Raw genomic sequence first — 26,242 nt, 5'->3', positions numbered from 1 at the left:
AACAAAAAAAAATAATTTTATGATTAATAAAACAATCTGAAATAAACAATTATATTATTTTTAATATAAAGTAAATAGTTGTTATACAATAAATCAGATCAATAAAAAAAGTTTAGTTAGTATTAATAATAATAATAAAATTTAATATTGTAAGCGAGTTTTATACAAATTATTTTATGCTTTTGTTATTGTTATGTAACCGGATCTATAATACTGAGGAATTGTTATATAATCATTAAAATGTTTTGTTGTTCTTTGTTGCGCTTGTCTAATTTTGTTCACTAGCTTTCCTAAAATAAACATCGTAATATTTAAGTTAATCTTCAATTTTCCTCTTTTATTCTAGTCTTTTGATGTCAATACGAACCTAATACATTCATTTCCTTAAATCTTCTGCTTAACTTTTTAATACCGCTAAGATCATTATTAATTTGCCAATAATATAAAATATCATAAGCTTTAACATGGACAATCTCGTTAACTTTTGCATCGTCCTAAAATTTTATTAATTATATTAATTTTGTAAAGTAAAGGTAAGTATTTACTTACAAATTGAAATTCCAATTTTATTTTGTCTTTACTAGCTAAATTTATAGTTTTCATTAATTTTCGATAATTACAATTTTTCTTTGAAGAATAAATTATAAAATCGCATATATTTAGAAAATCAGTTTTTTGTTTGTCCAGATGTTTGAAAATTATAGACTCGTCGTATTCAATATTAAGTTTGGTCTGCAAAAACATATTTTTTTTTTTCTTTAGAAAAATCAAATAAATCATTATAATCTTACCAATGCTTGAATTAAAGTTGTTGCATCATAATTAATTGAAGAAATTTTAATGCTTCCCAAAAACGGCTTTTTAGTAAAATGTAAAATAATACACAAAAGTTAAAAAAAAGATATTTAAGCTTTAAAATACATAATGTAAGTGACAATTTTAATTTAACTTACTTCAACATTAATGTTATCACAAGTTAAAATTTTAGAATTTTCTTCTAATTCGGATAAATGTAGATCAGTGCGATTATTAACTGAGAAGCTAATTAAATCCAAAGCTTCATATTTATTAAATCTTTCTAATGATTGTAAATTTATATTATTGTTGTTAACATGTATTATAGATGATTCACAAAATGTTTTAAGGCTCCTGTTTTGATTTAATTTACATTTATTACAAAGCGTAATAGGTTTAACATCTTTTCCAATAATTTTTGATAAAAATTCTTTTTCTAAACAATCTAAGCAAATATCATCTGCTGTCTCATAATAATCTTTATTATAAGCTTGATTTTTGTCATTTGAAATTATACTATTGCTTATTGTTTTATTTTTTGCTTTTAATTTTTCATTGGCACACAATTCGTATGATCTTTGTGCCTGTAATTGTTTTTTATTCTTATGATTAACATTGCAACTAAAATTACCATTAATTAATTTGTTTTCTACATTTTTCTTGGGTTTAGCTCCTGTACTTTCAAATTTAGCTTCTATATTTGATTCATTTATTTTTTCTTTATTTATTTCTAATTCATCTTGATCATCAAGATCTTCTGTACTGGAATTTTGAACAATTTTTTCAATTTCATTATTTGAACCAGTATTATTATATTTTGAGGAAAATTTTTCAACATTTTTAAGCAGCTGTTCATTCATAAGTAAAATTTCTTTTTCAAATAATTCTTTTTCATCAAAACTTGAAATATTACATATATTTTGGTTTTGTTCAATTTCTGAAGGAGGATCTGGATCAAAATCCATTTCCAAAAAATCAGTTTCATCATCATTTTCATTTATATTTACAATTTGTTCTTCGTCTCTGTCGGCACCAGCTCCGCGATAAGCATATATACAATCAACAGATCCATGTTCATCATCATCTGATAATGTATTTTGAAATATAATTTCGTCTACATGATCATGTGGAGAATATGATAAATTATCTGTTGAGTTTGTTGATATTTCATTTGAGTTACTTGAAGAACGTAATATTGGAGATTCTGATGCATTAACGAGTACAAATTTTTGTGCAGTCTTCGCACTAAATTCATCCCTTGAATTCGAACAATCCTTTATGTGAAAAATAATATTAAATATTAAATTTATTTTTCACAATATATAAGAATATATTTATTACCATTTAATATTTTTTTACTGATTTGAAATAAGAAAATGAAATTCTTTGTTTACATATTTTTATTTTTCTATTTATAATATTTAAGGCTTTTAACAAATGGTCTAAAAATAATGATGTCAAATATAAGTATTTACTGTCATCCCACAAAACAGAAATTCCTCAAATATGAGAGAAGAGTACTGCTTTTTAAATTGCAAAATAACAAGTACATTTTGCAAGTACTTTCTCTTATAGGTCTCTTCACGAGACCGTAATACCGCATTAAGTTTTAACTCACTAATAACATAAATTTCTGAGTTTTTTTTCATCAAGAATTATAGTTCAATTTTTTGACAAACCATTTGAAAATTATCATGTACATTGACATTATCAAAAAATAACTCAGTTATTATTTTATTTTTGTCTCTTGGAAATTCATAGCTTATATGTACTTTGTTTGCGTGTTAGTTCTTCAATTCCTGTTAAGTTTTAAATCAAAACTACATTCATTAAAAGTTTTCATATAAGAAATGAGTTATTTAACAAGTTATTAAAAATTTATTGAAATTGAAAGATACATAAATGAAATAATAAATTTTTGGGAAATTGCTGTAAATTGATTAAACACCATACAAGGTTTTCATACAAACTACAAAATTATTTACACTACACCATCCCTGAAATCAAATAGACTGGTACAATATTCATTTCGAAAATACTGGTATAATATACATTTTCAATCTAAATAATTAGTAATTTTTAATTTTTTATTGAAATATGTACAAAAAGTGTTTAATATAAGAAATGTCATTTTTAAAAATTATTGTTCAAAATTTAAATGAAAAGAATTGTATTTATACAGAACTGCCACCAAATTATTGGGATTTACTAAATGTATTACAATACAATGTAGCAGATCATTTTAGCTTTTCAAAATATTGGTTAGGTACGTACACATGTCCACACAATATCCATAAACATATTGCACGGCTCATATTTTGTAGAATCTTTTCAATTCTATTTTCTGTTTGTAACATTAAAAATTCTCTAACTTTTATATTATCAATTTAGTATTTAGAAGCCAGTTAGTAATTAAAACGTTACGTATTACATCATTTACTAAATATATCTAAAAATATCTTAACTGAACTCGATAAAAATAATCTTATCTAAAAAACATCAGCTGGCAAAATAAACATTCCAATGCATTTAATAGGGTTGGAATGATACTTATCGATAAAGTTTTTTCATATTTAGTCGATTTTCATACGTATTTCAAAAACTATTTCCTCTTTTATTTTTATTAACGTGAAAGAATTAACATTTAACATTAAGCGTTTCCACTCTTTACTCATTTTTATTAAACTACTAATCATTTTTTAATTTTTATTTGAATTTTAGATAGCGAAAATGATAAAATTCCAGTAACTAATGAAGTTTCATACAAAATATTTTTAAGCATTTCCCAACATAAAAAGTTATTCTTAGAGAAAAAAACTGTGGAAGAAAATGGAACGAAAGAGATCACAAATTTAAATGACAATTCTTTAGATGTCAAAGAATCCAAAATAAATTCATACGAAAACGATTATAATCCGTTTTGTAATATTCATTTAGATATTAAATGTGATGGTTGCGGTATTCAACCAATAATTGGTTTTCGTTATCAATGCTTAACATGCGAAAATTATAATTTATGTTTATATTGTGAAAATCAATATATACACAACATTCACAAAATGATGCGTTTACCTAGTAATGCTAAAAAACGGAAATCAAAGAAAACTGCTAACACAGAAACAAATAGCACTGAATAAGTAAAATGTTAAATAAGATTTAAATTAAGATTAATATAAAAATCTATGGTGTCAAATATAGCGGAACATGATTGTATTATATTAAAAGAATTGTATTATTCAAATAATTTTATGATATACATATATATTTAATGTTGTTATTTTTTTTTTAAATTTTGTATTATATTTTTAAGGGAATATGTAACAAGAGAATGTAAAAAGAATGTAAAATGTGTGTTTTTATTGTATATACATATTGCTATGCATGCCCTAAGTTGTTATACACAGCAGAAACGAACATTATTTCAAAGATAAGAATATAAAAAGCCTTTTAAATATACCGTTACAGTTGCATACCAGTATTAGATTCCGGAATACTCTACAAAATAGATCGTCTAATCAAGTTTTTCTCCATAAAAATGGAGATTAATTTTCAATGGATTTAATTTTCAAAATAATTTTTAAAGATATGTAAACACACTATTACAGAAATAAGAATGTATAAAATCGGAGCTTATCGTTTGTGGATTGTAGAACCATTTTATAATTTTTGACAACTTAAAATGTCAGTTTAATATCCGCTTTTATGACATTTCCTTAATAAGTTCTTTTTACTTCAGCGTGTACCGAGGATAAGGTGAGTTTTTAGTAAATTTCAAATTTATATTAATAAAATCATATTATAAAGGTTGTTTACCATTATTTATTTTTAAATTGTTTCACTAAACTAAAATTAGAAAATAAGATTCGTAAATAGAATTATTAAAATCGCGAAATTCTGGTTTGCGTAGAGTTTGAGTAGTGCAAAATACACTGACCGTATTAGTATTTTAATTTTGGTGAGTAAAGGCAGGAGGTTTATTTTCAGATGTAAATGCATGCTGTAAATAAATCTCCTGCACTATAAAGTATCTGATAAGTATTTTTTTTTATATATTTTAGATAAAAATGCCTCAAAATGAATATATGGAACGTCACCGTAAATTATACGGGCGACGTCTTGATTATGAAGAACGAAAAAGGAAAAAGGAAGCGCGTCTACCAAAAGAAAGAGCTCGAAAGGCAAGGAAACTTCGTGGTATAAAGGCAAAACTGTTTAATAAAGAGAGACGCAATGAAAAAATCCAAATGAAGAAAAAGATTAAGGCTCATGAAGAGAAAAAAGTTAAAAAACAAGAGGAACGTGTTGAAGATGGTGCAATACCACATTACCTGTTGGACAGAGGGCAGCAGTCTTCTGCTAAGGTTCTTTCTAATATGATAAAACAAAAACGAAAAGAAAAAGCAGGCAAATGGGATGTACCAATACCAAAAGTCAGAGCTCAATCAGATGCTGAAGTATTTAAGGTTCTAAGTAGTGGTAAAACTAGACGAAAAGCTTGGAAACGTATGGTAACAAAAGTAACATTTGTTGGTGAAAATTTTACGAGAAAACCTCCAAAGTTCGAAAGATTTATAAGACCAATGGCATTGAGATTCAAAAAAGCACATGTAACACATCCAGAATTGAAAGCAACTTTCCATTTACCTATAATTGGCGTTAAGAAAAATCCAAGTTCTCCAATGTACACATCATTAGGCGTAATTACAAAGGGTACAGTAATAGAAGTGAATATTTCAGAATTAGGTTTAGTAACTCAAACTGGTAAAGTTGTTTGGGGTAAATATGCTCAAGTAACAAATAATCCAGAGAATGATGGAGTTATAAATGCTGTGCTTTTAGTGTAAAAAAAAGAAACTTCTAAAATTTAAATGTTCACGTCTTAGGTGTAAGAGATTTTTAAATAAAATTTTTGAAAATTTAAAATTTTGCATTTTTTTAATTTGTCTTCTTATACACGAATTTTTCGATTTAAAAAGTGGTAAACAACTTTTATATTCACATAAATTTAAATAATAAAGAAATTAACCATTTTTTTTGAATTTTTTAGATCTTAGTAATGCAAATTTTCGTTAAAACCCTAACGGGTAAAACAATTACCCTTGAGGTTGAACCCTCTGATACTATTGAAAATGTCAAAGCCAAGATCCAAGACAAAGAAGGAATTCCTCCAGATCAACAAAGATTGATTTTTGCCGGTAAACAATTAGAAGATGGCAGAACTTTGTCTGATTACAATATACAAAAAGAATCCACATTACATTTAGTACTACGTCTTCGTGGTGGTGCTAAAAAACGTAAGAAGAAGAATTATTCTACACCAAAAAAAATTAAACATAAGAGGAAGAAGGTCAAGTTAGCGGTATTGAAATACTACAAGGTACCATATAAATAGATGTACATTCATATATAATACATATAGGAATTCTTGAGTCTTGTTGATCTTGCTGCTAATGATAAAATGACAAGAGAATTCAAATGTAAGAGATGAAATTTTAAATTTTTTTTCTTTTGTTTTTTTTATTTAAAGGTTGATGAAAACGGAAAAATTCATCGTCTTCGTCGTGAATGTCCTGGTGAAGATTGTGGTGCTGGCGTTTTCATGGCTGCACATGAAAATAGGCATTACTGTGGCAAATGTGCTTTAACATTTGTGTTTTCAAAACCTGAAGATAAGTAGGTTTATAAGAGAAATATTACAAAGTATAACTTGAAGTGAATGTGAAAATATAAAAAAACACTAAACACAGAATTAATATGTTTTTTTTTATTTTAAATTTTAGTATGGACTTAGTATTTATGAATCTATACAAAAATGTCATGAATACTAAATAAATAAATCTAGTTAGGCCAACTTATACTAATATTAATAGAAGTATACCTACACTTATATTAATAGAAAGTTAGATGTGGCCTAGAAATGGTACTTGGTTTTAGCTTGCAGTAAAATAAGCTAATATAGGTATCATCGTATCATCTTATGTATGTACATACATGCATAACACACGAAATTGAGTTTATTTCAAGGGATCCGCATATGTGCCCCTATACCCTCCGCTGAACCTTATTATGGGAAAAAAATTTTCTTAAAATTCCGACAAAGTTTCAAAAAAAAGATTTAAATCCCAATGTATGTATATAGATACATATAGAACATAGATTTTATCAATTTAGACCTTATTTTATAATATATGTATATGTAGGGAAGGAAATATAAGAACAACGCTGGTATTTGATCCTGCTATTAGTAAGGGTACTCTTAAATCTAAACTTTGGTCTAATTTAGTTTTGTAGTATTTTTTTCGTTTCTTCTTATTCTTGTCTTTCTCTCTAGTCTTTACTTATCTATATTATCTGTATTATCTATTTATTGCATGGTGGTTGGTTTTTTTTTCCTTTTATTGTTAATGGCTATGGTTTTTTGTATTATTATTATTAAGTTGTGCTCATCATTTATTTTACTTGCCCTTTTGCTATTCCCTCTTTTTTTCCCTACATATTCCCCTTTTTTCCCTCCCTTTTCTGTAAATGATGACGTTGTTGCTTGATAACAGATAATTGCGACTAAATTATGTTTTTATTTGCACCTGTTGGCGATATGCTTAATGCTTGATCTAAGCAATAGATGTCTGATATAAAATGTATTATGATATGTGTCTAAGAATTTTGAAGTTGGCCTATCACTGAAAAATACAAAGATTGTTCATTGAAGGCACATGTCAAAAGTGATAATATGCCTTAAAAAACTTAAAAATTTGTAATGTCATTTAATTGTCATTTGACATCTATCATATTGTTGACTTGTGTAGTATTTTTGTGGAAAATACACGATTAATTTATCATTTGAAATTTATTTTTGGTAAATTTTCCAACAGCTTCAATAGGTTTGTTAATTTTATAAATTAAATAATTCTGAAGTATGATATTTGATGTTTAATTAAATAAATAATTAAATGCCTTTACTTGGATTATTGAAATTAAAATTTATAAATTGCGTAACGTCATAATGTTGACTATTAAATATTTGGAATTTTCTTATTATTAAAATTTTGAAGGTGTTTAAAGTTCAAAATAAACTTCACTATTAACAAGAAATTTTAAAATTGAATTTTTATTCCTCAATAAAATTTGTAATTTCTGAAAATCTCAAGAGGATTAACCACGGTATTGGTTAAATGCACACAATTTTTAAAATTCAATTTTATAGAACACCTAATTTAAAACTACCTTATTTTTAAAATTGAAATTCTCTTATTTAGCTTTATAATACAATGGCTTCAAGTCCATTTCTAAAAACTCCACTTACCGATTTAACTGGTTGTGTTATTAATCATCAACATTATGATAAATGTGGAGAATTTGAAATGAATATGATGGATTGTTTAGAGGCATACGGTCTTGATAGAGGAAAGAAAAAATGTGCTGATTTAATTGCCGATTTTCAAGAATGCGCAGGAATGAGAAAACAAATGTTGCGGTATAATGTAAGCATTTCTGCTACTTATATTGATTAAATTGCTTTTTATTTATTACTTCTTCTTTTAATTGAAGGCAATGCGATTGGAAAGACATCGTCAGTATCTAACTGGTGAAGTGCCTAAAAGTAAACACTATGCCGAACCACCAAGAACAGATGCTTATTAAATAGAAAATTTCAACTTTAAATTTAATTTGATTAACTTAGTACGAAATCTTATTTGAACTAAAAAAATATATTAGATATATCATGGTTCACAATGTTTTTTTCGAATATATACCGGTATGGTAAGGGGTAATCAGCTGGTTGCTTATTTTCTTTCAAAGAGTTTTTGATATAATATATACCCATGGGTTCAGAAGTCTCATAAACCTTTTTTGTCATAAAAAATTAATATGTATCATATTTCGATAGGGTCTATCATTAGGAAAAATATATTGCAATTTTAATGGAAAAAAAAGAATTGAAATATATTGAAGACATCATAATCAAAAAAAAAAACTTTAATGGCGAATACTCCTTAAAACTAACCAAGGAGACTATATACTAGTAATTGATATTAATATTAAATAATCTAAAAAATTTCTGTTAGGAAAATAGTTTTGAATTTTATAAAACTCTTTGTAATCTACTCTGTGTTTCTCTCAAAATTTGTTGTAAATTTTCAGTTCCCGGTTTTTGATAGCATATATTCAAACATGCCGAAATTAGATCTTGTACTTTAACAGCAACTCTTCTCCTAAAAACAATAGTTAAATAATTATTAATTTAACAATATTTTAATAATAGATTGAAATTACCTATTCCGGCTAGGGATTTGATTAGAATTTGACGCTATAGAAGCCGCTAATCTTGCGGTAGATTTTAACAAATGCGTTTCATTTCCTTCATTAGCCCAAACTCGTTCATTCATTGATAGCATTCTGAAAAAAGATAAAAACATTTTGAATTTTTTTTACTTCATATTATTGGACGTAATTATATTTACTTTTTATGCAAACAACTTACCTTGCGTAGTAATCAATAAGTAATTCTAAGTCTAAATTCATTGCAATAAGAGCTTCGGGAACTGTGCCCTCGTCTAGTCTTAACCGACAACATTTGATTTCTAATTCTCTAATTATAAATGCTAATGGAAAACAGTGCCCTGATTCTCCAAATTCTTTTGCTAATAAATGAACTTTTGAAAATAAGCGAGTTCCTTTTTCTCGTGCTGAAAGTTCTGGTGCATCAACGGCTTTATTTAAAATATTGGACCATACCGATTCTATTAAAAGAGGCTCGTTATGATGAGAGCAATTTAATATTGTTAATTTACATTCCCAAAGTTCAAATGGCTCAGCAAAATCTGAATATAATTGTGACATGTCATATAAGCAATAATTTAACTTATCCGCAGCTTCTTTCGCTTCATGACTATCCAAACCATCAATTGCATCTAATATAACTTTTTGAACTCGGGCAATCTCTAATTTATCTTCCAGATCTTTTAATAGAACTCCATTATGCATTGAGCATCCGACACTGTCATTTCTCATACACATAACGGCTCTCGCTAAATATTCTATTCTTTGGCTAAGAGGAATTGAGTTTGTTTGCATTGAAGCCAAATTGTCCAATATACTTGCTGCGGCAGAATGTTGTCCATTTTTCTCATAATATTTCCATAACAAATCTGTTAACTTCAAATTATTTGGATTTCGTTTAACAGAACGTCCAAGGAACTCGCCTAGACTTGGCTCACCGAATGCCAATAGTTCTGAAATTAAATCATGTGCAAGTAACCATTCATAAACTACAACATGAAGCAATGGGTCAGATGTTTGGGTGGCTAGCGAAACTATTTTCATTATCTCCATGGTCGAATCTTTGTTGAAATTAATATTTGTAATTGTTTGCTGTAAATCGTTGTTAACGTTATTGTTACAAGCATTTTGATACACAATATCCAGCATCTGTTTTATTTCTTTATAGTAGTTCATACGAGCTGCATATGCTGAATATCCTTCACGATCTTCTACTGGTTCATTATTCCTATAATAATGTAGAGCGAATTCTTCTGGATCAATTTTTGCTGCACAAGTTGCGCATAATTCTACAACACCCTCATGAAATTTAGCTAAGATAAACTGCTGACATATATTGGATAGTGGTAAATTGGGGGCAGCATCTTTACATAATTGAAGAGCTGTCCTTAATCGCTCGTCTTTTTCTTCCATTCGCGGGCAGTTCTTTGAAGTCATTAAAATTTCAGTAGCTTTAAACGAAACTGCATCTTCTTGCCGGTATAGATTAGGGCAAACCTCTCTCAACTTACTCGATATTGATGTAACACTTGCATTGTCAGTTAAATAAGAATTGATTAATGTTACAATTAGAAAAGCGCACATATCAGTTCGAGTAAGTATTAAGTCGCGGAAACTACATGAGGATAATGATATTTGTTGCTCTTTTGTTAATTGGCTAACCAATGCCTGGAATTGATGTTCGCATAAAATTTTCCACAAAGACAAAACTTCGCAAGCGTGTCCTAAATTTAAACAAGAGAAATTAATTAGAGAAAATTCAGTTAAAGGACAGTGCTTATTAAAAATTACTTATGAAATAATTAAGAGCCAATAATGATTTCTTCTCTTCATTTTGGGCTTGTTCTGCAGAATTTCTTTGATCAATTGGATTAGAGTTTGGCATATTAAACTGTCCAAAACTATTGGCAACGGAATTTTGATTGAAATTTCTTAACACTCCTTTTTTAGAAAAAAAAAATTATTTTATCGTATGTTCAACACACTAAAGAGGCTCCACATACCTGATATTTCATGCACAGAATTTTCAATAAGAAACCGGTTAATTGCCAAAAGATCATCCAATATAATTGAACAATCTGATTGAGAAATTGTACTACACAATTGTTGGTCAATGCTTCTTTTCTTCCATATTGGTCGCAATACCCTTGAAACATATAAGTATAAGCCATCATGTTTTGCAGAAAAAACAACGTTAGAAAAGTCCATTCCCGTTTGATGAGGTGAGAATGTTACTTGATTTGTGACAACTATGAAGTACAAAATGAAAGAAACATAGAAGTTATAAGCAATACGGAAATAAAAAATTATATTTACTTGGACTAGGTGGGTATTGTGTTTGTGATAACATTTGAAATGGACTACCCATGGGACTATGACGATTTTGCATTGGAGTTGACATAATCATTGGCGTCGTACTTCGATTATCTATTGTAGTCGAATTTGGTTGCATATATCCCATTAGATTTCTAGCTGGATTCATGGCAGGATTGATCTGGTAGCTTGGTTCACCACCATATAACATAAAAGCTTGCGCCGCCCATAAAGCAATATCGGTTCCACGAAATTCATCACAGCAAGCAAGAACCAAACTTGTAGCACAAGCTTCCCGTTCTGACTGTGCTTGAAAAAATGCTTTAACTGCTTCATGATGTGGTCCGTGACATGCTACAAGTAATTGTTGCAATATATCAGCGGGTTTAAGTAATGCCACTATATGTGCTCCTTGATTCGTTAACAAAGCAACTTTTTTGGGTTTTTGGGCATTTCTCTGCATGGAATTCAATGTAGTTTTTCTTTTATCTTTTATTTCTGCTAGACTCCATACAATTCCATCTAGGTTTAAAACTGTAGTTGATTCGGCTAAAAATGGTCGATTAAGAAATGGTGCAGAGCTAATAGACCATAAGATATCTTGATCCTGCTGAGGAGTGCTAATAAGCAGCAATGTTCCTTTAACATCAAAAAAAAAACATTAAGATTTGTAAAATGAAATTATACTTTAAGCATATTAAATATTTACCTTCACTATAAAATGCTGAGTGAACATTTTTTGGTTTATTTAATGTGGTGTTTGGTGTAAAACCTGGTGGTAGTCTTACATGCATTAAATACAAGTTATTAGGTTTGTTGATGTCAGAAGATGCTGGGCCCGGTTGCTGTTGCAAATTTATATTGAAATTTATTGTGCTGAAAAATAATCTAACTCCCGATTGGGTTATGGCCAGTAAATGCAAACCGGGGCAATCATCGCTTGTCAAGGGACACAAGAATTTAATGGGTTTGAATATTGAAATATCAACTGTTTTTATTACATTGCAAGCGCAATGTGCGATTTCGTTTTGTGTTAATCTTGCGATTCGTTGCATTTCATTACAACTTTCTCCCATATTCCAAGCTTCAACAGCTCCTTTTTCCGTCAAAGTATAAAGTAATTTTCTACTGTTATCAATAACAATTTGAATTATCGCATCGATTTCCTGTAACAATTTAAGCTAAAAATAAAACCAACATGCATTGTTTTTATATTGAATTACCGAGAAAACTTTTAAAAAACTAGGAACCATGTATGACAATATGCCTTGTGAATGATTCACTTTTTTACAACGTTTTCCAAACCAACTGGATTCAGCATGATAATCGATTTCGTAAAGACATCCATCTCTTCCTCCTAAAAATATACGGCCACACTCACTACCTTTAATTGTAGCTATTGCAACATTATCAGTGCTTAGCAAAAATATTGGTTTGCTCATCAACTGCATTTCTTCATAAATTGCAGTACTTTGAACATTTCTAGCTGGTGAAGAGATTGTTTTCGTGGTGTCTCCGAAAGTAACACCTATAAATTAAAAATGCCCGAATTATTTTAAGTTTAATTTAGAAGGTAATGCACTGCTCTACCTAACACAACGATATCTGTTGGGGTTGTTAAAACAAGTAAATATTTAACATCTTTTATAAAAACTCCAAGTTTTGGTTTTATTAATCCTACACTAACAATCAAATGATTTAGACCATCGTAATAAGCAACATCTCTGGCTTGCTCATAAGTCCAAATCTAAAAACAAAAATCAATTAAAAATATAATAATGCACACTTTTTTGAAATGAAAGCCAAATTACAAATATTTCAGAATCTATAGTCAACCATGCTCTTCCTATTTCTGGAAATAGTCCCATCATACAATGACACTTGATATCTAAAACAGAAACACGATTTTTATTAGATTTTTTGATATATCTGAAGATATTAATTTATTACGTTTAAAATGCTCTAGAACTTCTGAAGGGATTGGAACTTTACTAACTGTACTTATTTGACTCAATTGCTTATGTCCCAATGTTAAGCTTGACAAATTTTGATAATCATAATCATTTAATCCACTAGCAGTAGCTATTCCATGCTGACTTATACCGGTTACCTTGAAATTATAAAAATTTGTGTCATACGAATTTTAATATATTTAAATTTTTTACTTCTAATAAACCAGGTAACGTTGAATCTCGACAATCTTGTCTTTCTAACATATTACCGGCAAGATCTAAATATTCTGCTTGGCCAAACGGATTGTTCATTACATTCATTTTTTAACGCCAAGTTTCTTTATTTATGTGCTCAAAAAAGATTTTAATAAATTAAAAAATTTAAAGTTTAATTATTTATTTTTTTAAATTCAACAACACTTTTAATTAATCAGTTAAATATTTATTTAAAACTTAACCACTTCACTTAATTTTTAAAAAGGTATATAATTTATCACACACATACATGTGTGTATGTACAATTTATCTATAATTATAATTTTGGTTCCCGGCTAGAACGTCATTATGATTGTCAAATTTTGACTTTGGCGGTAATATTGTGTATCAATCAGTAGTACAAAGAAATTTTGTGTCACAGAAAATAAGGTAGCACATTGTGAAATATTGCCGAATCGCGTGTGTAGTAATAGTAGAATTATGCGACTTGGAAATATATTTGAATATGACAATTCCTCGCCATTCCGTTCATCACAAAAATACAAAATACTTCTTACTACTTTTTTAAATTATAATAAAATTACAAAAATTTTTGGAGGGCAAAATTATTTTTGGAAATGAAGAATTCTAGTATTCCCTCAACATGGGAAATCAACTGGGTAGAATATATTGTTTTGTACTGTTAATTTGTGCTTCATACGCGGATATCATTATTGCACAGGTTTCACGGTGAACTGAGGTATTTTAATGTGAAATTGACATTTTTGAGTGCAGTTTTTTTTCTCTCTCTCAAAAAGATAACCAAATTCAACTTTAGTGTGAACTTGCGGTGGTTTTTTTAAATGTCAATTAATTACTTTATATACTGTGTTACTACAGTTACATACTCTTCATGTCAAAAAAGTGCCAAATAAAGCATAATAAAAAAGTTCCGCTCATTTTAAAAGCGACGAATAAAAGAATTTACAGACGCAATGCTTCGTGCAGCTACTTGCTTCACACACATACAGTTTTGGAATGACTGGAAAATGTCAAAATGAACATGTGTTGTCAAATGTAAAAAACTCCATTTTTAATTTTTTGAAGCTACTGCTACAATCAAGGAGCTAAAGTGGATTAAAATTAAGAAATACTTTTACTATATTTTTGATTTGCAAATTAAATGTTGAACAATAATAATTTTATTACATTTAAGTCTGAAGAAACTATAAAGTTAACGTTTATTTGTTAATTTCGGTAAGTGAAATATTGTGAAATATATAGTTTCTTTTTTTCAGATACATAATGTAGTAAGAGATAATAAATTATGAATTATGATAACTAATGAATTTTTAAAGATATTTTTTGAATCAATGTGATGGATCCAAAATTGGTGGCTAAGGCATTAAGTTTTCACGGGCAACCTTTGCAAAAAATTTGGGAAGGAGAGAGGGGTAGCGATGAGCTTCCTCAATTAGGACTCTCTAAACCGGATTATTCGGTTTATATAAATCGGCAAAGAAATTTAACTTTTCAGGATCGCGCAAAACGCTTAAAATTACATCAGTTTCTTGCACGTAAAGCGTCGGTTCTTTTTAGTGAAAATTTAACAGAAATTAATAGTTCAGTTAGTACATCTCGACGAAAGGACAAAAATTTTAATGGTAAAATATAGTGATTTACATTGTAAGAAATAATGCATTGAAATACTAAAATTGAAGACAAGTTTGCAAAAATTTGATTAATCGTATACATTTTTTCTATAAAAATTTTCTCAAAAGAGTATCTCATTGAAAAAGAATCAAAACCATTCCGACATATGAATATGCTTACAGTGAACGTGAAAGTATTCGCTTTAAGAGTAAGGGATCATGCCTGTTTTTTGAAGTAAATTATGTATTACAGAAAATATAATCAAATTTTTAACAATTTAATTTCTTCAAATTAAAAAATTTTTATGCATTATTTCAATTTGGAAATTACAAAATATTTGTATATGTTTTGCTCTAATGTTTTAAATAAAATTGAATTTAATTGTTAATTGATACATAAAATATAGGTGGACTTGCAGTTCTTCCACCTTTTGAAAGTTTTCTTCATAAAAGTTACGATAAAACTGAACACCTTCAACATGTTCTTGGCAATGTAAAACCAGGTGATATTGTTTACGGACAAGTTATACATTCAAGCCGATCATCTGCTACCGTAAGGGTAATTTGTACAGGTGAACCATTAATTCGTTATTTAGTCGATGCACCAATAAAGGTTGTTTGTTATTAAATGTATAATTCTTTAAATGAAAGATATTTTTTTAGGCTTATCTCTTAGCCCAAAATATGATACCGTTTTATGATAAAAAAGGAGCAGTTAAACAACTATCCACAAATGATTTTGTTTGTTGTGAAGTTCTAGATATATCAATTGATGCAGATCGCATGAATCTCGGCATGAAAGGATCATTAACAATAGACGCGAATGCTCCTCTTGGTATTATTTCAGCTGACCAATTACCAGAATATTATAAGTAAATTTTCTTAATAATGAATGCTTAATAAATAATATTTTAAAATAATTATATATTAAAGACGATCAATAGATAACGTTGATAGCTCATTTGGAGAATTATTGGAAGAATCTAAAGCTTTTCTTAATCCTAGTTATGATGAAATCTTATTTTCTGAGCTTGGATTGGAAACTGAAGAAAATTTTACTCATATGACATACTTTAAATCTCGTTTTCCTCAACAAGAGTATGCTACTGAACTAAGGCAGGCTCAAGCTAGTAAATGGGCATTTAGGTAAAAAAAGTTGTTATTTATATTAACTGATTTTTACCTATTTGTATATTTCATGATCTATTTTGTAATTTTAGATCAGTAGCTGAGGGAATAGAACATTTTAAGGTTGGACGACATACAGAAGCTTTTCAGTGTTTAAATAAGGCCTTAAATATTGATCCTAAAAACGTTGAAGGTCTTGTAGCTAGAGGAGCTTTATACGCAAATAGTGGATCGTTTAATAAAGCTGTTGAGGATTTTGAAACCGCTTTAAAATTATATCCGTATCACGCAAATGCTAGAAAATATATGGGTGAAACTCTTGTAGCTCTTGGAAGAAGCTATGAGGATGAAAATCAGCTTGATAAAGCCCGTAAAGTATATAGCGATTGTCTAAAAATTATACCAAATCATGAAGAAGCCAAAAGTTCATTGGAATTTTTGAATACTAAACTTGCATCAACCTCTGGTGATTTCATAATGTCAGGTGAGCTGAAATTACAATGTGCAAAAATTTCATCTGTTTATTTTAAAATGTTTTCACTTTTTTATATGTATATATAAAGTATTTTACTTAAAGAACACGATTTTTATTTTATTCTGTCTTTCTCTAAAAATTTTTTGTTTTGCCTTACTATTTATTGTACTATTGATTTTTTGTTTAAATTCAAATTTGTAAACTTTTTTTTATTTTATAAGTATGTATAAGCTAAATTTTAGTATTGCGCTCGCTGTATTAAGTAGAATTGATTGCAGTTATTTATGGAAGGGAATTACAATTAATGTATATCTTTATTATTGACCTCGAATTTTGGGTTTGTTATTGTTAAATAGATTTTGTTTGACAATTATGATTCTTGTTTATAAAAAATGCAAAATTGTTTGCTATAAAATTAACATTTAAGAGAACGTATTAGTAATATTTCTTGTAATATCTGCAAAACTATTAATCAAATACGTTACATTTGCATACTGTTTTTAAAAACTTTTCTGTACTTATATATTATAATATTTTGCAATTGTCGATTATATTTTGTATGAAAACCCGAAATATTTGTTACAGTTGATACGAAAATGTTGACCCCAGATTTGAAATTAGATGCAAAAAAAGACAAAAAAGTTAAAAAGAAAAAACAAAAGGAGAAAAGCAAGAAACATGGAACTTCAACAAGTGGTTCAGAAGATAGTGATTCTAGTTCAGCATCTTCCTCTAATGAGTCTTCAAGTAAATCATCAGGTAATTTCTTTTAATTGATCATCGTTATCTTTTTTAGTTCTTCTGATGACATCATAAATTGACTGAAGCATTTGTTTAAAAATTTGATTTTCAACATTTTTAAAAAATTTTTAGGATTTTTTTGACAGCATTAAATAAGAAAGGAAATCAATAGAATTACTATTTTGTAAAAGAGGCTATAAAATATATATATAAAAAATTCCAGGAGAATGGAATAAAATTAAATATAAATGATAGAAATTATGATAAATGATTTAAAATGATATAGAATGTGCAATAACAGTTTTTGATTTATGTTTTTAAAGATTTATCTTCTTTTTGTGAGTCTTTAAAATGTTTTTCGAATAAATTATCTTACTTTTTTCTCATCCAAACATTTTTAGCATCTTCAAAAGCAAAAAAGAAAAGAAAAACTAAAAATGAAAAAGGTGGAAGACAAAAATCGTTATCACCATTAAGTAAGCGAATGGCTAAGATGGATGAAGATCACCCTCCAACTGGTACGACAAGATATCAATTCAACAAGCCATTTCATTTATTAAATGCGGAAGCAGCAGAAAAAGAATTAGATTATAATGCAAAGGTATATTGAATAAAAAAAAAATTAAAAATTAAAAAAAAAATCCTTCTTAACAATTAAATATACAACACCTATTTATTTTTGAATTTCAGGTTCGTAATTTCTTAGAAATGACTCAAGATGATGAAGATTATGAGGCGAGTGTCAGAAAATTGCTAGCAGACGCTTCAGCTCATAAGGGTTTGAATAAACAAAGCGACGGAAACTTTGAAAAGAAAAAGGAAAAGAAGAAAAAGGAGAAAAAACCCAAAAAGGAAAAGAAAAAGAAGAAAGATAAAAATATTAAAATTGACGGCATTGACAATATGGATTTAAAAGAAGCTTTAAAGTGAGTTTAGGATTAGATAAGCGTGTTAAAATTAGAATTTTTAAAAATTTTGTTTCAGAATAATAAAATCATTACCTTCGTTTGATGTTGAAGCCAAATTAGCAAGTGATTTGCAAAAGTATGAGAAAACTATTGAGCAAATTCAAAAACGTGGAATACAATCATTTAATGAAAATAGTTCCCAACCATCTTTTATGTCCATGCCAGGAACATCTTCCAGTTTCAGTATGAAAATCGATGAAAGGGCAAAACAGCCTGCTGTTTCTGCTTTTTCGCAGGGTCATAAAAGTCCATCGCCACCTAAAGAAATTCCAAAAGTCTCAGCACCGCCTCCAGCACCAATAATACAACCTATTCCTGTGCCTAAACCGGAAATAAAACCTTTCGCAATTCGACCACCTATTGTTTTAGACAAATTTGGTTGCTTTAGGTTAGCGGAACCTATAGAAAATTTCAATTTAAATCAACCTAAAAAATCTCGTTCGCGATCACGTTCTCGTTCACGTTCGCGTTCCAATGGCAGGTATAGAAGATATAGATCAGGATCAAGATCTCGTTCAAGATCTCGGGGACGGTATCGTGAATATCGTCGTTCAAGATCGCGATCTCCAAGACGTTGGTCACCGGGTAGACGTCGTTCACCAGTTCGACGTTATTCACCCATACGTTCACCCCGGTTTAGAAGACGATCTCCCTCTGTTTCACCCAGGAGGCGATCGGTTGAAAGATTAAGAAGTAGTCCAATGGCGCGTAGAAGTCGTTCACGTTCTGAATCGCCATGGGGTGGTCCTCGTGGAAGTAACTATAGAGGCGGTTATAGAGGAAGATATGTTAGAAGTCGCCGACCTTTTGGAGGGTATAGGGGCAGAGCGCCATTTAGAGGTGGGCCGCGATCACCTCGTTTTGGTCGGTATAGTCGTAGTCGTAGTCGAACACGTTCTCGTAGTAGAAGTATTGAGAGAAATCGTCGCAGCTCCCCTAAAAGACGTTCGCGCAGCAAAGATAATAAGAGAACTGAAGATCGCTGGGCTCATGATAAATATGATGAAAATGAAACTGAAAATAATAAAGAAAAGAACAATGTAAACGAAGAAAAGCCAAATACAAATGCTAGCGAAGAAAAACGTAATACAAATCCAAATGAGGAATCAGTAGAAGAAATAGAGAAGGCAATAAGTGAAGCACAAAAAAATCGAAAAGAGGAAATAATTCAACGGGATAAAGATTTATTAAAAAAATCAGCTTAAAGATGGAATTAATAAAAAGAAAAGGAAAATTAAATTGCTATTATAATAAATTGTGGTTATAGATTTACGAATTTTATTATAAGACTCAATATTTTGTCAAGCAAAAAAAAAAAAAAAATAATTATACATTTAAATAAAGGAAATGTAACATACATCACATTTCAATTTTGTTTTAGGGAATTTTTAAAAAATTAATATTATAATTTTAGTGTGTTCCATTTCAAGAAACTTGCTGATACAAAAAATCTCAAAGAAAAAATTTAAGATAACGAAACTTAGCCTTTAAAGGATCACTACAAAAGTAATAAAAAATAAATAAATAATACAACATGTATTTTGCACTATTGAAATAAAATTTATTGATAATCTTAAAATAGTTTTTGTTTGTTTGAATGAATTAAAGGAAAAGGATTGGATTATCAAATGAAACCATCCAAATGAAACCAACCATCAAATGAAAATTGAGAAAAATTTAATCACTTACATGTAACATTTTGCTATTTATATTGCAGTTTTTCCTAGAATCTACTGTTTCCAAAAATATATTTTCGTTCTAAGTTAAAATTGTACAGATTCAACAGGTTCGTGATTGAATTTTTAATAAATGAATCAAAACAGAAAATAAAGTTTAATAATATTTAATGTTAAAAAAAAGCTTTAAGGAAATTCTCTTTGAGAATGCGCAATTCTAAATAATAGTTTTTTTTTTGATTTGTCCAAGGATAATTGTAAAAATATTTTGAAATATATGAAATCAGTCTTTGAAAAGACGTCGCTTAGATTAGAGGCAACCTACTAAACAGTAGGTTGTATACGTATTATGCCGAACGGACGTTTTACTATTTTTTCGAGCGGAGTTTTTTCTTTTTATTTAAATTAAGCACGTGGTAATAATCGTTGAAATTCTAAAAGAATATACTCATTTATACTAATAGAGTTACGTTACGTGTATGTAAATGCGTGCACGGGGTTTCATTTTTTTTGAATTTGTGTGCCTTTTAATGATTTGAAAATAAGAAAAAAAATTAATATGTTAATTAATAATGTTTGCATTATATTAATATATTTTAAATATGCATATATTTTAATATTAGGAGAATTAATATCAAATATTAAATAAATAATAAACATAATATTTTCCAATTTAAATTATTTATATGTATGTACATATTATAATTGGAGATATTCTTCATGTTGAAAGCCTTATCTTACCGGTATGATGTTAAACTAGGAATGTTTGTACATGATTATATATTATATTATGTACAATTACACATATATGTGTGTATAAAGTGCACATTATCTTAAGTATAGTTAGCCCAACAGGTAATTTTAATAATTTATATTGGAAAATATAAAATTTGTTTTAAAATAGAATTTATTAGTTATATGTGATAATTTCATAAAGAAATTTAATGGGTTCTTTCGAAAAAAATTAATATTTATTAATTAAAATTTAAAATATGTATATTAATTAAAGTTCTTTAATTGCATTTGAAATTTAATTGAAAGAAAATAAATTTGAAATTAATAAATTTAAATATTTTTGTTTTTAAAATTTAATTATTTTGTTTAATTACCTTTAATTGGAATATTATTATGAGCTTAAATATGTTCTACTAATTTGAAATATTGTATGCGGTTATATAATAATATAAAAATAAAATAAATTATTAAAAGTAAAAGTTGCAATTCATTGAAATTTTTAAAATACGAAAATTTAATTGTAATGTACAAATTTTCCAATATATTTGGATATGTTTTTTTATATTATCTCCTCTTGGATTACTTATTTATTTGGATTTATTTCATCGCAATTCTAAGGAACAAGTTAGAGGTCAAAAATGTGGATTACCTTATTTATAAAACCTCTTTTTCCCGGAAACATTTTCATTAAATGAATTAAATATGATTTTTTCTTTAAATTCCCAAGGTAAGTTTTATTAAGATTCTAATTATTGTATTATAATTTTTTGTAAACTATTATTATTAAGTATATTAAAAACACAAAAAATGAAATTATTTGAAGAGTTCATAAAATATTTAAAATCTGAAATAATTTTACAATACGAAATTATTATTATAAAATTAAATTAGGCTACATTTTTATAAATAATATGTGAACTGTTTTGAAAAAAATATTAATTAAATTATAAAAAAATGTGAGAAAATAAAAATTAAATTTATTTAATAGTTAATTATATTATTGAACTTATCTATTGTTTTCCTAAAAATTTCGATATTTATGCAATAGTTTTTCTAAATTTAATTCTACTGTACTAATCAAGTAAGGTGTATTAATTATTATTAGTCAAAATAAATTATGTATTACTCGTATTATATAATTATTATACGAGTATTAGCTAAAATAAATTAGTTTATTATTAAATAAAGTAAGTACAATATACACGTACTATATAATTATTAGGTAAAGAATGTGTTAGTTTTGCTCAGATAACTAAATATAAGTATATGATGAAATTCGCTTTAAAATTAAGTAATTAATATTGTAACTTAATAAAATCTAATTTAATTTTATAATAAATTTTAAGCTCGCGAATAATACAAGTTATATTTATAAAAATTATAAAATTAATTAAAAATTTTTAAGTATTACGAAACAAAACTAAAACTTGTTCAAAAATATAAAGTAAACTACAAAAATTTAATAATATTTCATATAGAACATATTTTAATACTTAATGTCAAAATAATGTGGTGTTCCACAATCCACGTTTTCGAAATCATCATATCAAAGTCTTCTGTTAATTTTTTCTTTAAAGTTTTTAGTGAATTTTGTTTTTGATATTTTACCATCCTATTATTGTAAATTAAATTAAAAAAGATGGATCCAGTTGTTTTAATAATAAACCACAAAATAAATTTTTGAATTAGTCAAATTTAAATTTGTTTATATGACACTTCGTCACTTGTCTTTTAACGGCAATAGATAGTGCCATCTTTATTTTTATTTTATTTTATTTTTAAATTATCGATATAAATGTTAATTATTTAGTCTAAAAATTTTTATATGAAAAATAAGGAAATTAAATAAATAAAAAATAATAAAAATAATAAATAAATCGGAAACAGAATTAAAACGAGAAAATTAGAAGATTACACGGTAAAGTAGAAAATTAGGAGGTGTTTGCACGAGAGAGCAAATATATTTCATCTTTTGTGGCCACGCAGATAGTTCGGCCTAGGGCAATTACCCCTCATGTTCCCCCCCCCCCCCCCCCCCCCCCTCCTTTCTTGATAAAGTCTGTATGTACACACTACACGGGACATACACACACAAAATTATTTAAGTTTAAAAAAAATTTTTATTTTTTATTTTTTTTTTTAAATTTTCATACAATGTTATCAATTAATAATTATGGAAAATATTTAACTGTTGAATACATACAATTTATTTATTATACAATAAACAATAATTTTCTATTTTAACATTTTAAATAAAAGAAAAAACACGAAATAAAAAAAAAAATAAATAAAAATAACAATAAAAGAAAAAATAACATCCTTTTTTGTTTTTTTTTTTTTGCTTTTTATTTTGTTTTTTTATTTTGCTCTAAACTATAGATAAAAAATTTGTATTTTAATATAAAATGTGGGTATTTATGTTTGTATATATATATATATATAAATGTATGTGGATACAAGGTTATAATAACCCATTCATAAGGATATAATAATCAGGACATCATTTTCACATAATATTCGCTTTATTCTTACATACATACAAAACAAAAAAACAAGAAACAAAAAATTAAATAGAAGAGAAAAACAGGAATAAAATATAAAAAAAAAAGAAAAAGAAAGAGTGAATATTGGTTAGTTGTTTGGTGAATGAATGAATGGTGATGGCACTGTGAATTGTAATGTCTTTGTTATTATTATGATTGTTACCCTATTCCCTTTCAATATTATTATTCACAATATACAATTTTTTTTTTTTTTCAACAATAACAACATTCAAAAAAAAAAAAAAAATTATAACAATACTGCGATGATGATGAAAAGAATCATCCATTCTTTTGTGCATTGAAAAAACAAAAAGAAAAATAAAAAAATTTTTTTATTTTTTGAATCTTCTTTGGGTGTTGGAATTTTTCTATCAAATTCTTTTGTTGTCATTTAGAGGTTGGTTGGTTGGAATAAGGAAAAACAAAAAAAATGAAAACAATGATAAAAAGAAAAAATAAAATGCAAAAACAAAAAAAAAATTAGGAAAAAGAGGAAAAATGAAAATGAAAAACTTTTGTTTCATTGTTTGATATTCAACATTTTTTTTTTTTGTTATTTTGACAAAAGTACACATAAATGATTTGTGATAAGTAAATGAAAAATATACTTACATACGTACAAAATATTTATATACATATGTAAATTTTTGTATGTATGAATATGTGTGTGTGTGTGAGTTAGGCGATAATATAAACATTGTATAAAAATTATATACGAAAAAATCACATGTCAATACGAAGATATTTTAAAAAATTTTTTAGATTTTATCTTAAAATTGTGAATGGGGAAATTTTCACTGAAATAATTGATCGGATTCATTAAAAATGTGGGTCTCGACGGGGTGCTCTAGGCAAGAAACTAGGTGTTTGTGGGGTAGGGGGACGCAATAGATTTTTTAGTTGGTGATACATCATCGCCCAAATTTGGAATTACAAATCTACTATTGTGAATGACTTTGAAAATCCTAATCAATATAAATTGAAGTTATATATGTCTAAAGAAATCTATGATGATTTTAAAATTGCAATTATACTTAATATTATTGCATATTGCAATAATATTGTACACACAATTTAACAATTATAAGCTGAAATGAATATTAAAAAGTATAATTAATTATTTAATATGTTGAACTATTTTGAAAAACAAATACAATTGAGCCTCCACAATTTGAACTTTTATAAATCGAAAATCTCAACTCAAAATAAAATTCATTTTCCATGAAAGAAGAAAATTTTCATAAATTGAAACATTTTAAGAATTCCCATGCTACTTTGATTTGTAGATAAGGTCCCACTATGCGTCTTTCGTTACAGATCCTTACAAGAATTGGTATAGCTTGCTAGTGATTCAACAGGAATCTATACAAAAGAAGTTCAATTAAAGAATAGCATGATAAAATGTTTATTATATGTATAAATAATTGTATAGTTTATGTTATAGTGAATATAGTGATTTTTATAGCATAGAGGTATTTTCTGTCATAAAGACTAATACTAACATAATTTTAAAATCTCACTAATTGAAATAATAAAATTGTTGACAATATTTTAGGAAATGATACATTGTGATTTTTTTAAATTAGTATATAAAGCAATATTCAAATAATTATATACAGCTGTAAGTATCTACTTATTTAAGAACAAAGAGTCCCATTGCATATCTGAATGTAATTCAAGTAAACACTATGGTGCACTTTTTCATTTTAAATTTTTATTGATATTTTAAAAATTTATTGATCAGCCTTTGTTGAGTGAACTGAAGAAACAATAATATGTATAACAAAATAAGAATGAAATAAAAAATATATATGTATATATTTTCTATCTATTGAGAGAAGAAACAATAAGAAGAACATTTTTTTTCTCTTATTTTGTGTTTATCTGTTTAATTTTTATATTATTTTATTTTATAATCGAAAATATTTTATGAAAAAATGAGCCGGTATCTTATGATATACTTATGTATTTATAATTATATACATATATATATATATATATATATACTAACCAGGTCCCCAATTATGTTCTTTACAAAAACAATAATTTGAAACAAAAACAAGTTATAAGCTTCCGTTAAACTCAATTGTACCGTTTAATTTAATTTAATTCAAAAAATTACATTATGTATCTGGTAACAATATTTAGATCTGGTGTAATACGATTAACCCTTTCAGATTTCAATAATTAATTATTGCTAAATACATAATTGTAATAAAATATTTTATTAGTTTAATTATGAAAATAGAAATATATAATTATGGTATAAAAAATTTGGTTTACAATATTATTGATATTTGATTGATTGTATTGCTTTTAAAAAATTTATTATGAAAACACTTAATTCCGGAAAATGAAATGTTTACAAAGAATGTAAGCATGGTATCAAAAACTTGGAATATTTTAGTTAGCTTTGACAAGAACCCAATAATATGAATGAATTCGGATAATATTGGGCAGTTGGGAAAACTTATACATCCAATCGACAGATTAATTTTATATTCGAGACTAGTTTAAACATTTTGAAATTGTTATACTCCTTGTTATCATTATTCTTGTCATTAAACGCTTGTTATAACTTTTAGTTTCAGCATTTTTAAACTTTGTACATATTAATTGATATTTATTATTTTCTCTTATTTTCTAATATTCTATAGTGAAACTTTATTCCTTAACTATATAACAAGGTTTTTTTGGCTTGATTTTTTAAAAAATCTAAGTATATAAAGATTCTTTAGAAACAGCAATAGTCTGCTTTCATATGTCAAAATTGACAGACGACAAATTAT

At 27.1% G+C, this 26,242-nt stretch overlaps 7 protein-coding genes across 9 annotated transcripts; 5 read left to right on the top strand and 2 right to left on the bottom strand.

The window, feature by feature from the left end:
• Nucleotides 1-41: 41 nt before the first annotated feature.
• Nucleotides 42-2,271, bottom strand: LOC129615183 (uncharacterized). Its single transcript, XM_055530284.1, has 6 exons — nucleotides 2,137-2,271; nucleotides 954-2,069; nucleotides 792-857; nucleotides 550-732; nucleotides 368-494; nucleotides 42-290 (listed from the first exon to the last, which is right to left on the bottom strand). Exons 1-6 carry the CDS (start codon nucleotides 2,137-2,139, stop codon nucleotides 175-177), a joined length of 1,611 nt encoding a protein of 536 aa, XP_055386259.1. The 5' UTR covers nucleotides 2,140-2,271; the 3' UTR covers nucleotides 42-174.
• Nucleotides 2,272-2,919: 648 nt separating this feature from the next.
• Nucleotides 2,920-3,983, top strand: LOC129616247 (protein ref(2)P-like). The gene is made up of 2 exons (XM_055531793.1): nucleotides 2,920-3,061; nucleotides 3,517-3,983. The coding sequence occupies exons 1-2, from the start codon at nucleotides 2,920-2,922 to the stop codon at nucleotides 3,930-3,932; spliced, it is 558 nt and encodes a 185-aa protein (XP_055387768.1). The 3' UTR covers nucleotides 3,933-3,983.
• Nucleotides 3,984-4,482: 499 nt separating this feature from the next.
• LOC129614845 (ubiquitin-40S ribosomal protein S27a) lies at nucleotides 4,483-6,544 on the top strand. Its single transcript, XM_055529759.1, has 3 exons — nucleotides 4,483-4,548; nucleotides 5,843-6,172; nucleotides 6,323-6,544. Exons 2-3 carry the CDS (start codon nucleotides 5,852-5,854, stop codon nucleotides 6,470-6,472), a joined length of 471 nt encoding a protein of 156 aa, XP_055385734.1. The 5' UTR covers nucleotides 4,483-4,548; nucleotides 5,843-5,851; the 3' UTR covers nucleotides 6,473-6,544.
• On the top strand, nucleotides 4,504-5,746 carry LOC129614834 (ribosome biogenesis protein NSA2 homolog). 2 transcript variants are annotated; one of them, XM_055529734.1, is made up of 2 exons: nucleotides 4,504-4,548; nucleotides 4,854-5,745. In XM_055529734.1, the coding sequence occupies exon 2, from the start codon at nucleotides 4,860-4,862 to the stop codon at nucleotides 5,637-5,639; it is 780 nt and encodes a 259-aa protein (XP_055385709.1). In that variant the 5' UTR covers nucleotides 4,504-4,548; nucleotides 4,854-4,859; the 3' UTR covers nucleotides 5,640-5,745. The 2 variants fall into 2 exon arrangements, with proteins under 2 accessions (XP_055385709.1, XP_055385717.1); XM_055529742.1 differs by lacking the exon at nucleotides 4,504-4,548 and adding an exon at nucleotides 4,572-4,750 and having other exon boundaries at nucleotides 4,854-5,746.
• A 1,015-nt stretch (nucleotides 6,545-7,559) lies between the features above and the next one.
• On the top strand, nucleotides 7,560-8,529 carry LOC129616093 (NADH dehydrogenase [ubiquinone] iron-sulfur protein 5). Of its 2 annotated transcripts, none has more exons than XM_055531573.1 (3): nucleotides 7,560-7,676; nucleotides 8,052-8,276; nucleotides 8,344-8,529. In XM_055531573.1, exons 2-3 carry the CDS (start codon nucleotides 8,064-8,066, stop codon nucleotides 8,434-8,436), a joined length of 306 nt encoding a protein of 101 aa, XP_055387548.1. In that variant the 5' UTR covers nucleotides 7,560-7,676; nucleotides 8,052-8,063; the 3' UTR covers nucleotides 8,437-8,529. The 2 variants fall into 2 exon arrangements, with proteins under 2 accessions (XP_055387548.1, XP_055387541.1); XM_055531566.1 differs by having other exon boundaries at nucleotides 7,572-7,651.
• Nucleotides 8,530-8,738: 209 nt separating this feature from the next.
• LOC129615027 (nuclear pore complex protein Nup154) lies at nucleotides 8,739-13,820 on the bottom strand. The gene is made up of 12 exons (XM_055530074.1): nucleotides 13,554-13,820; nucleotides 13,339-13,498; nucleotides 13,200-13,276; nucleotides 12,979-13,135; nucleotides 12,612-12,916; nucleotides 12,098-12,554; nucleotides 11,392-12,027; nucleotides 11,079-11,324; nucleotides 10,867-11,016; nucleotides 9,278-10,799; nucleotides 9,070-9,192; nucleotides 8,739-9,008 (listed from the first exon to the last, which is right to left on the bottom strand). The coding sequence occupies exons 1-12, from the start codon at nucleotides 13,659-13,661 to the stop codon at nucleotides 8,879-8,881; spliced, it is 4,071 nt and encodes a 1,356-aa protein (XP_055386049.1). The 5' UTR covers nucleotides 13,662-13,820; the 3' UTR covers nucleotides 8,739-8,878.
• An 816-nt stretch (nucleotides 13,821-14,636) lies between these two features.
• On the top strand, nucleotides 14,637-20,072 carry LOC129615018 (tetratricopeptide repeat protein 14 homolog). The gene is made up of 9 exons (XM_055530063.1): nucleotides 14,637-15,199; nucleotides 15,595-15,800; nucleotides 15,851-16,059; nucleotides 16,121-16,333; nucleotides 16,408-16,799; nucleotides 17,376-17,549; nucleotides 17,933-18,132; nucleotides 18,222-18,457; nucleotides 18,516-20,072. The coding sequence occupies exons 1-9, from the start codon at nucleotides 14,914-14,916 to the stop codon at nucleotides 19,702-19,704; spliced, it is 3,105 nt and encodes a 1,034-aa protein (XP_055386038.1). The 5' UTR covers nucleotides 14,637-14,913; the 3' UTR covers nucleotides 19,705-20,072.
• The last annotated feature ends 6,170 nt before the right edge of the window (nucleotides 20,073-26,242 follow it).

This window comes from Condylostylus longicornis, unplaced genomic scaffold, assembly GCF_029603195.1.
Source record: "Condylostylus longicornis isolate FDR11 unplaced genomic scaffold, ASM2960319v2 ptg000005l, whole genome shotgun sequence".
In the NCBI taxonomy this organism is placed as follows: domain Eukaryota; kingdom Metazoa; phylum Arthropoda; class Insecta; order Diptera; family Dolichopodidae; genus Condylostylus; species Condylostylus longicornis.
This window is presented reverse-complemented; position numbering and strand designations above follow the sequence as displayed.

Coding starts and splice junctions, on each gene's coding strand:
- LOC129614834 (XM_055529742.1), top strand. CDS start 4,860: ATGCCTCAAAATGAATATATGGAACGTCACCGTAAATTATACGGGCGA.
- LOC129615183 (XM_055530284.1), bottom strand. Junction 858..953: donor GTGATAACATTAATGTTGAA/GTAAGTTAAATT, acceptor TTTACTAAAAAG/CCGTTTTTGGGAAGCATTAA. Junction 495..549: donor TAAAATTGGAATTTCAATTT/GTAAGTAAATAC, acceptor ATAAAATTTTAG/GACGATGCAAAAGTTAACGA.
- LOC129615018 (XM_055530063.1), top strand. CDS start 14,914: ATGGATCCAAAATTGGTGGCTAAGGCATTAAGTTTTCACGGGCAACCT. Junction 15,801..15,850: donor TAGTCGATGCACCAATAAAG/GTTGTTTGTTAT, acceptor ATATTTTTTTAG/GCTTATCTCTTAGCCCAAAA. Junction 16,334..16,407: donor GCTAGTAAATGGGCATTTAG/GTAAAAAAAGTT, acceptor TTGTAATTTTAG/ATCAGTAGCTGAGGGAATAG.
- LOC129614845 (XM_055529759.1), top strand. CDS start 5,852: ATGCAAATTTTCGTTAAAACCCTAACGGGTAAAACAATTACCCTTGAG. Junction 6,173..6,322: donor CGGTATTGAAATACTACAAG/GTACCATATAAA, acceptor TTTTATTTAAAG/GTTGATGAAAACGGAAAAAT.
- LOC129616093 (XM_055531573.1), top strand. CDS start 8,064: ATGGCTTCAAGTCCATTTCTAAAAACTCCACTTACCGATTTAACTGGT. Junction 8,277..8,343: donor AACAAATGTTGCGGTATAAT/GTAAGCATTTCT, acceptor TTTTAATTGAAG/GCAATGCGATTGGAAAGACA.
- LOC129616247 (XM_055531793.1), top strand. CDS start 2,920: ATGTCATTTTTAAAAATTATTGTTCAAAATTTAAATGAAAAGAATTGT. Junction 3,062..3,516: donor CTTTTCAAAATATTGGTTAG/GTACGTACACAT, acceptor TTTGAATTTTAG/ATAGCGAAAATGATAAAATT.
- LOC129615027 (XM_055530074.1), bottom strand. CDS start 13,661: ATGAATGTAATGAACAATCCGTTTGGCCAAGCAGAATATTTAGATCTT. Junction 11,017..11,078: donor TTCTGTGCATGAAATATCAG/GTATGTGGAGCC, acceptor TTTCTAAAAAAG/GAGTGTTAAGAAATTTCAAT. Junction 9,193..9,277: donor CTTATTGATTACTACGCAAG/GTAAGTTGTTTG, acceptor ATCTTTTTTCAG/AATGCTATCAATGAATGAAC.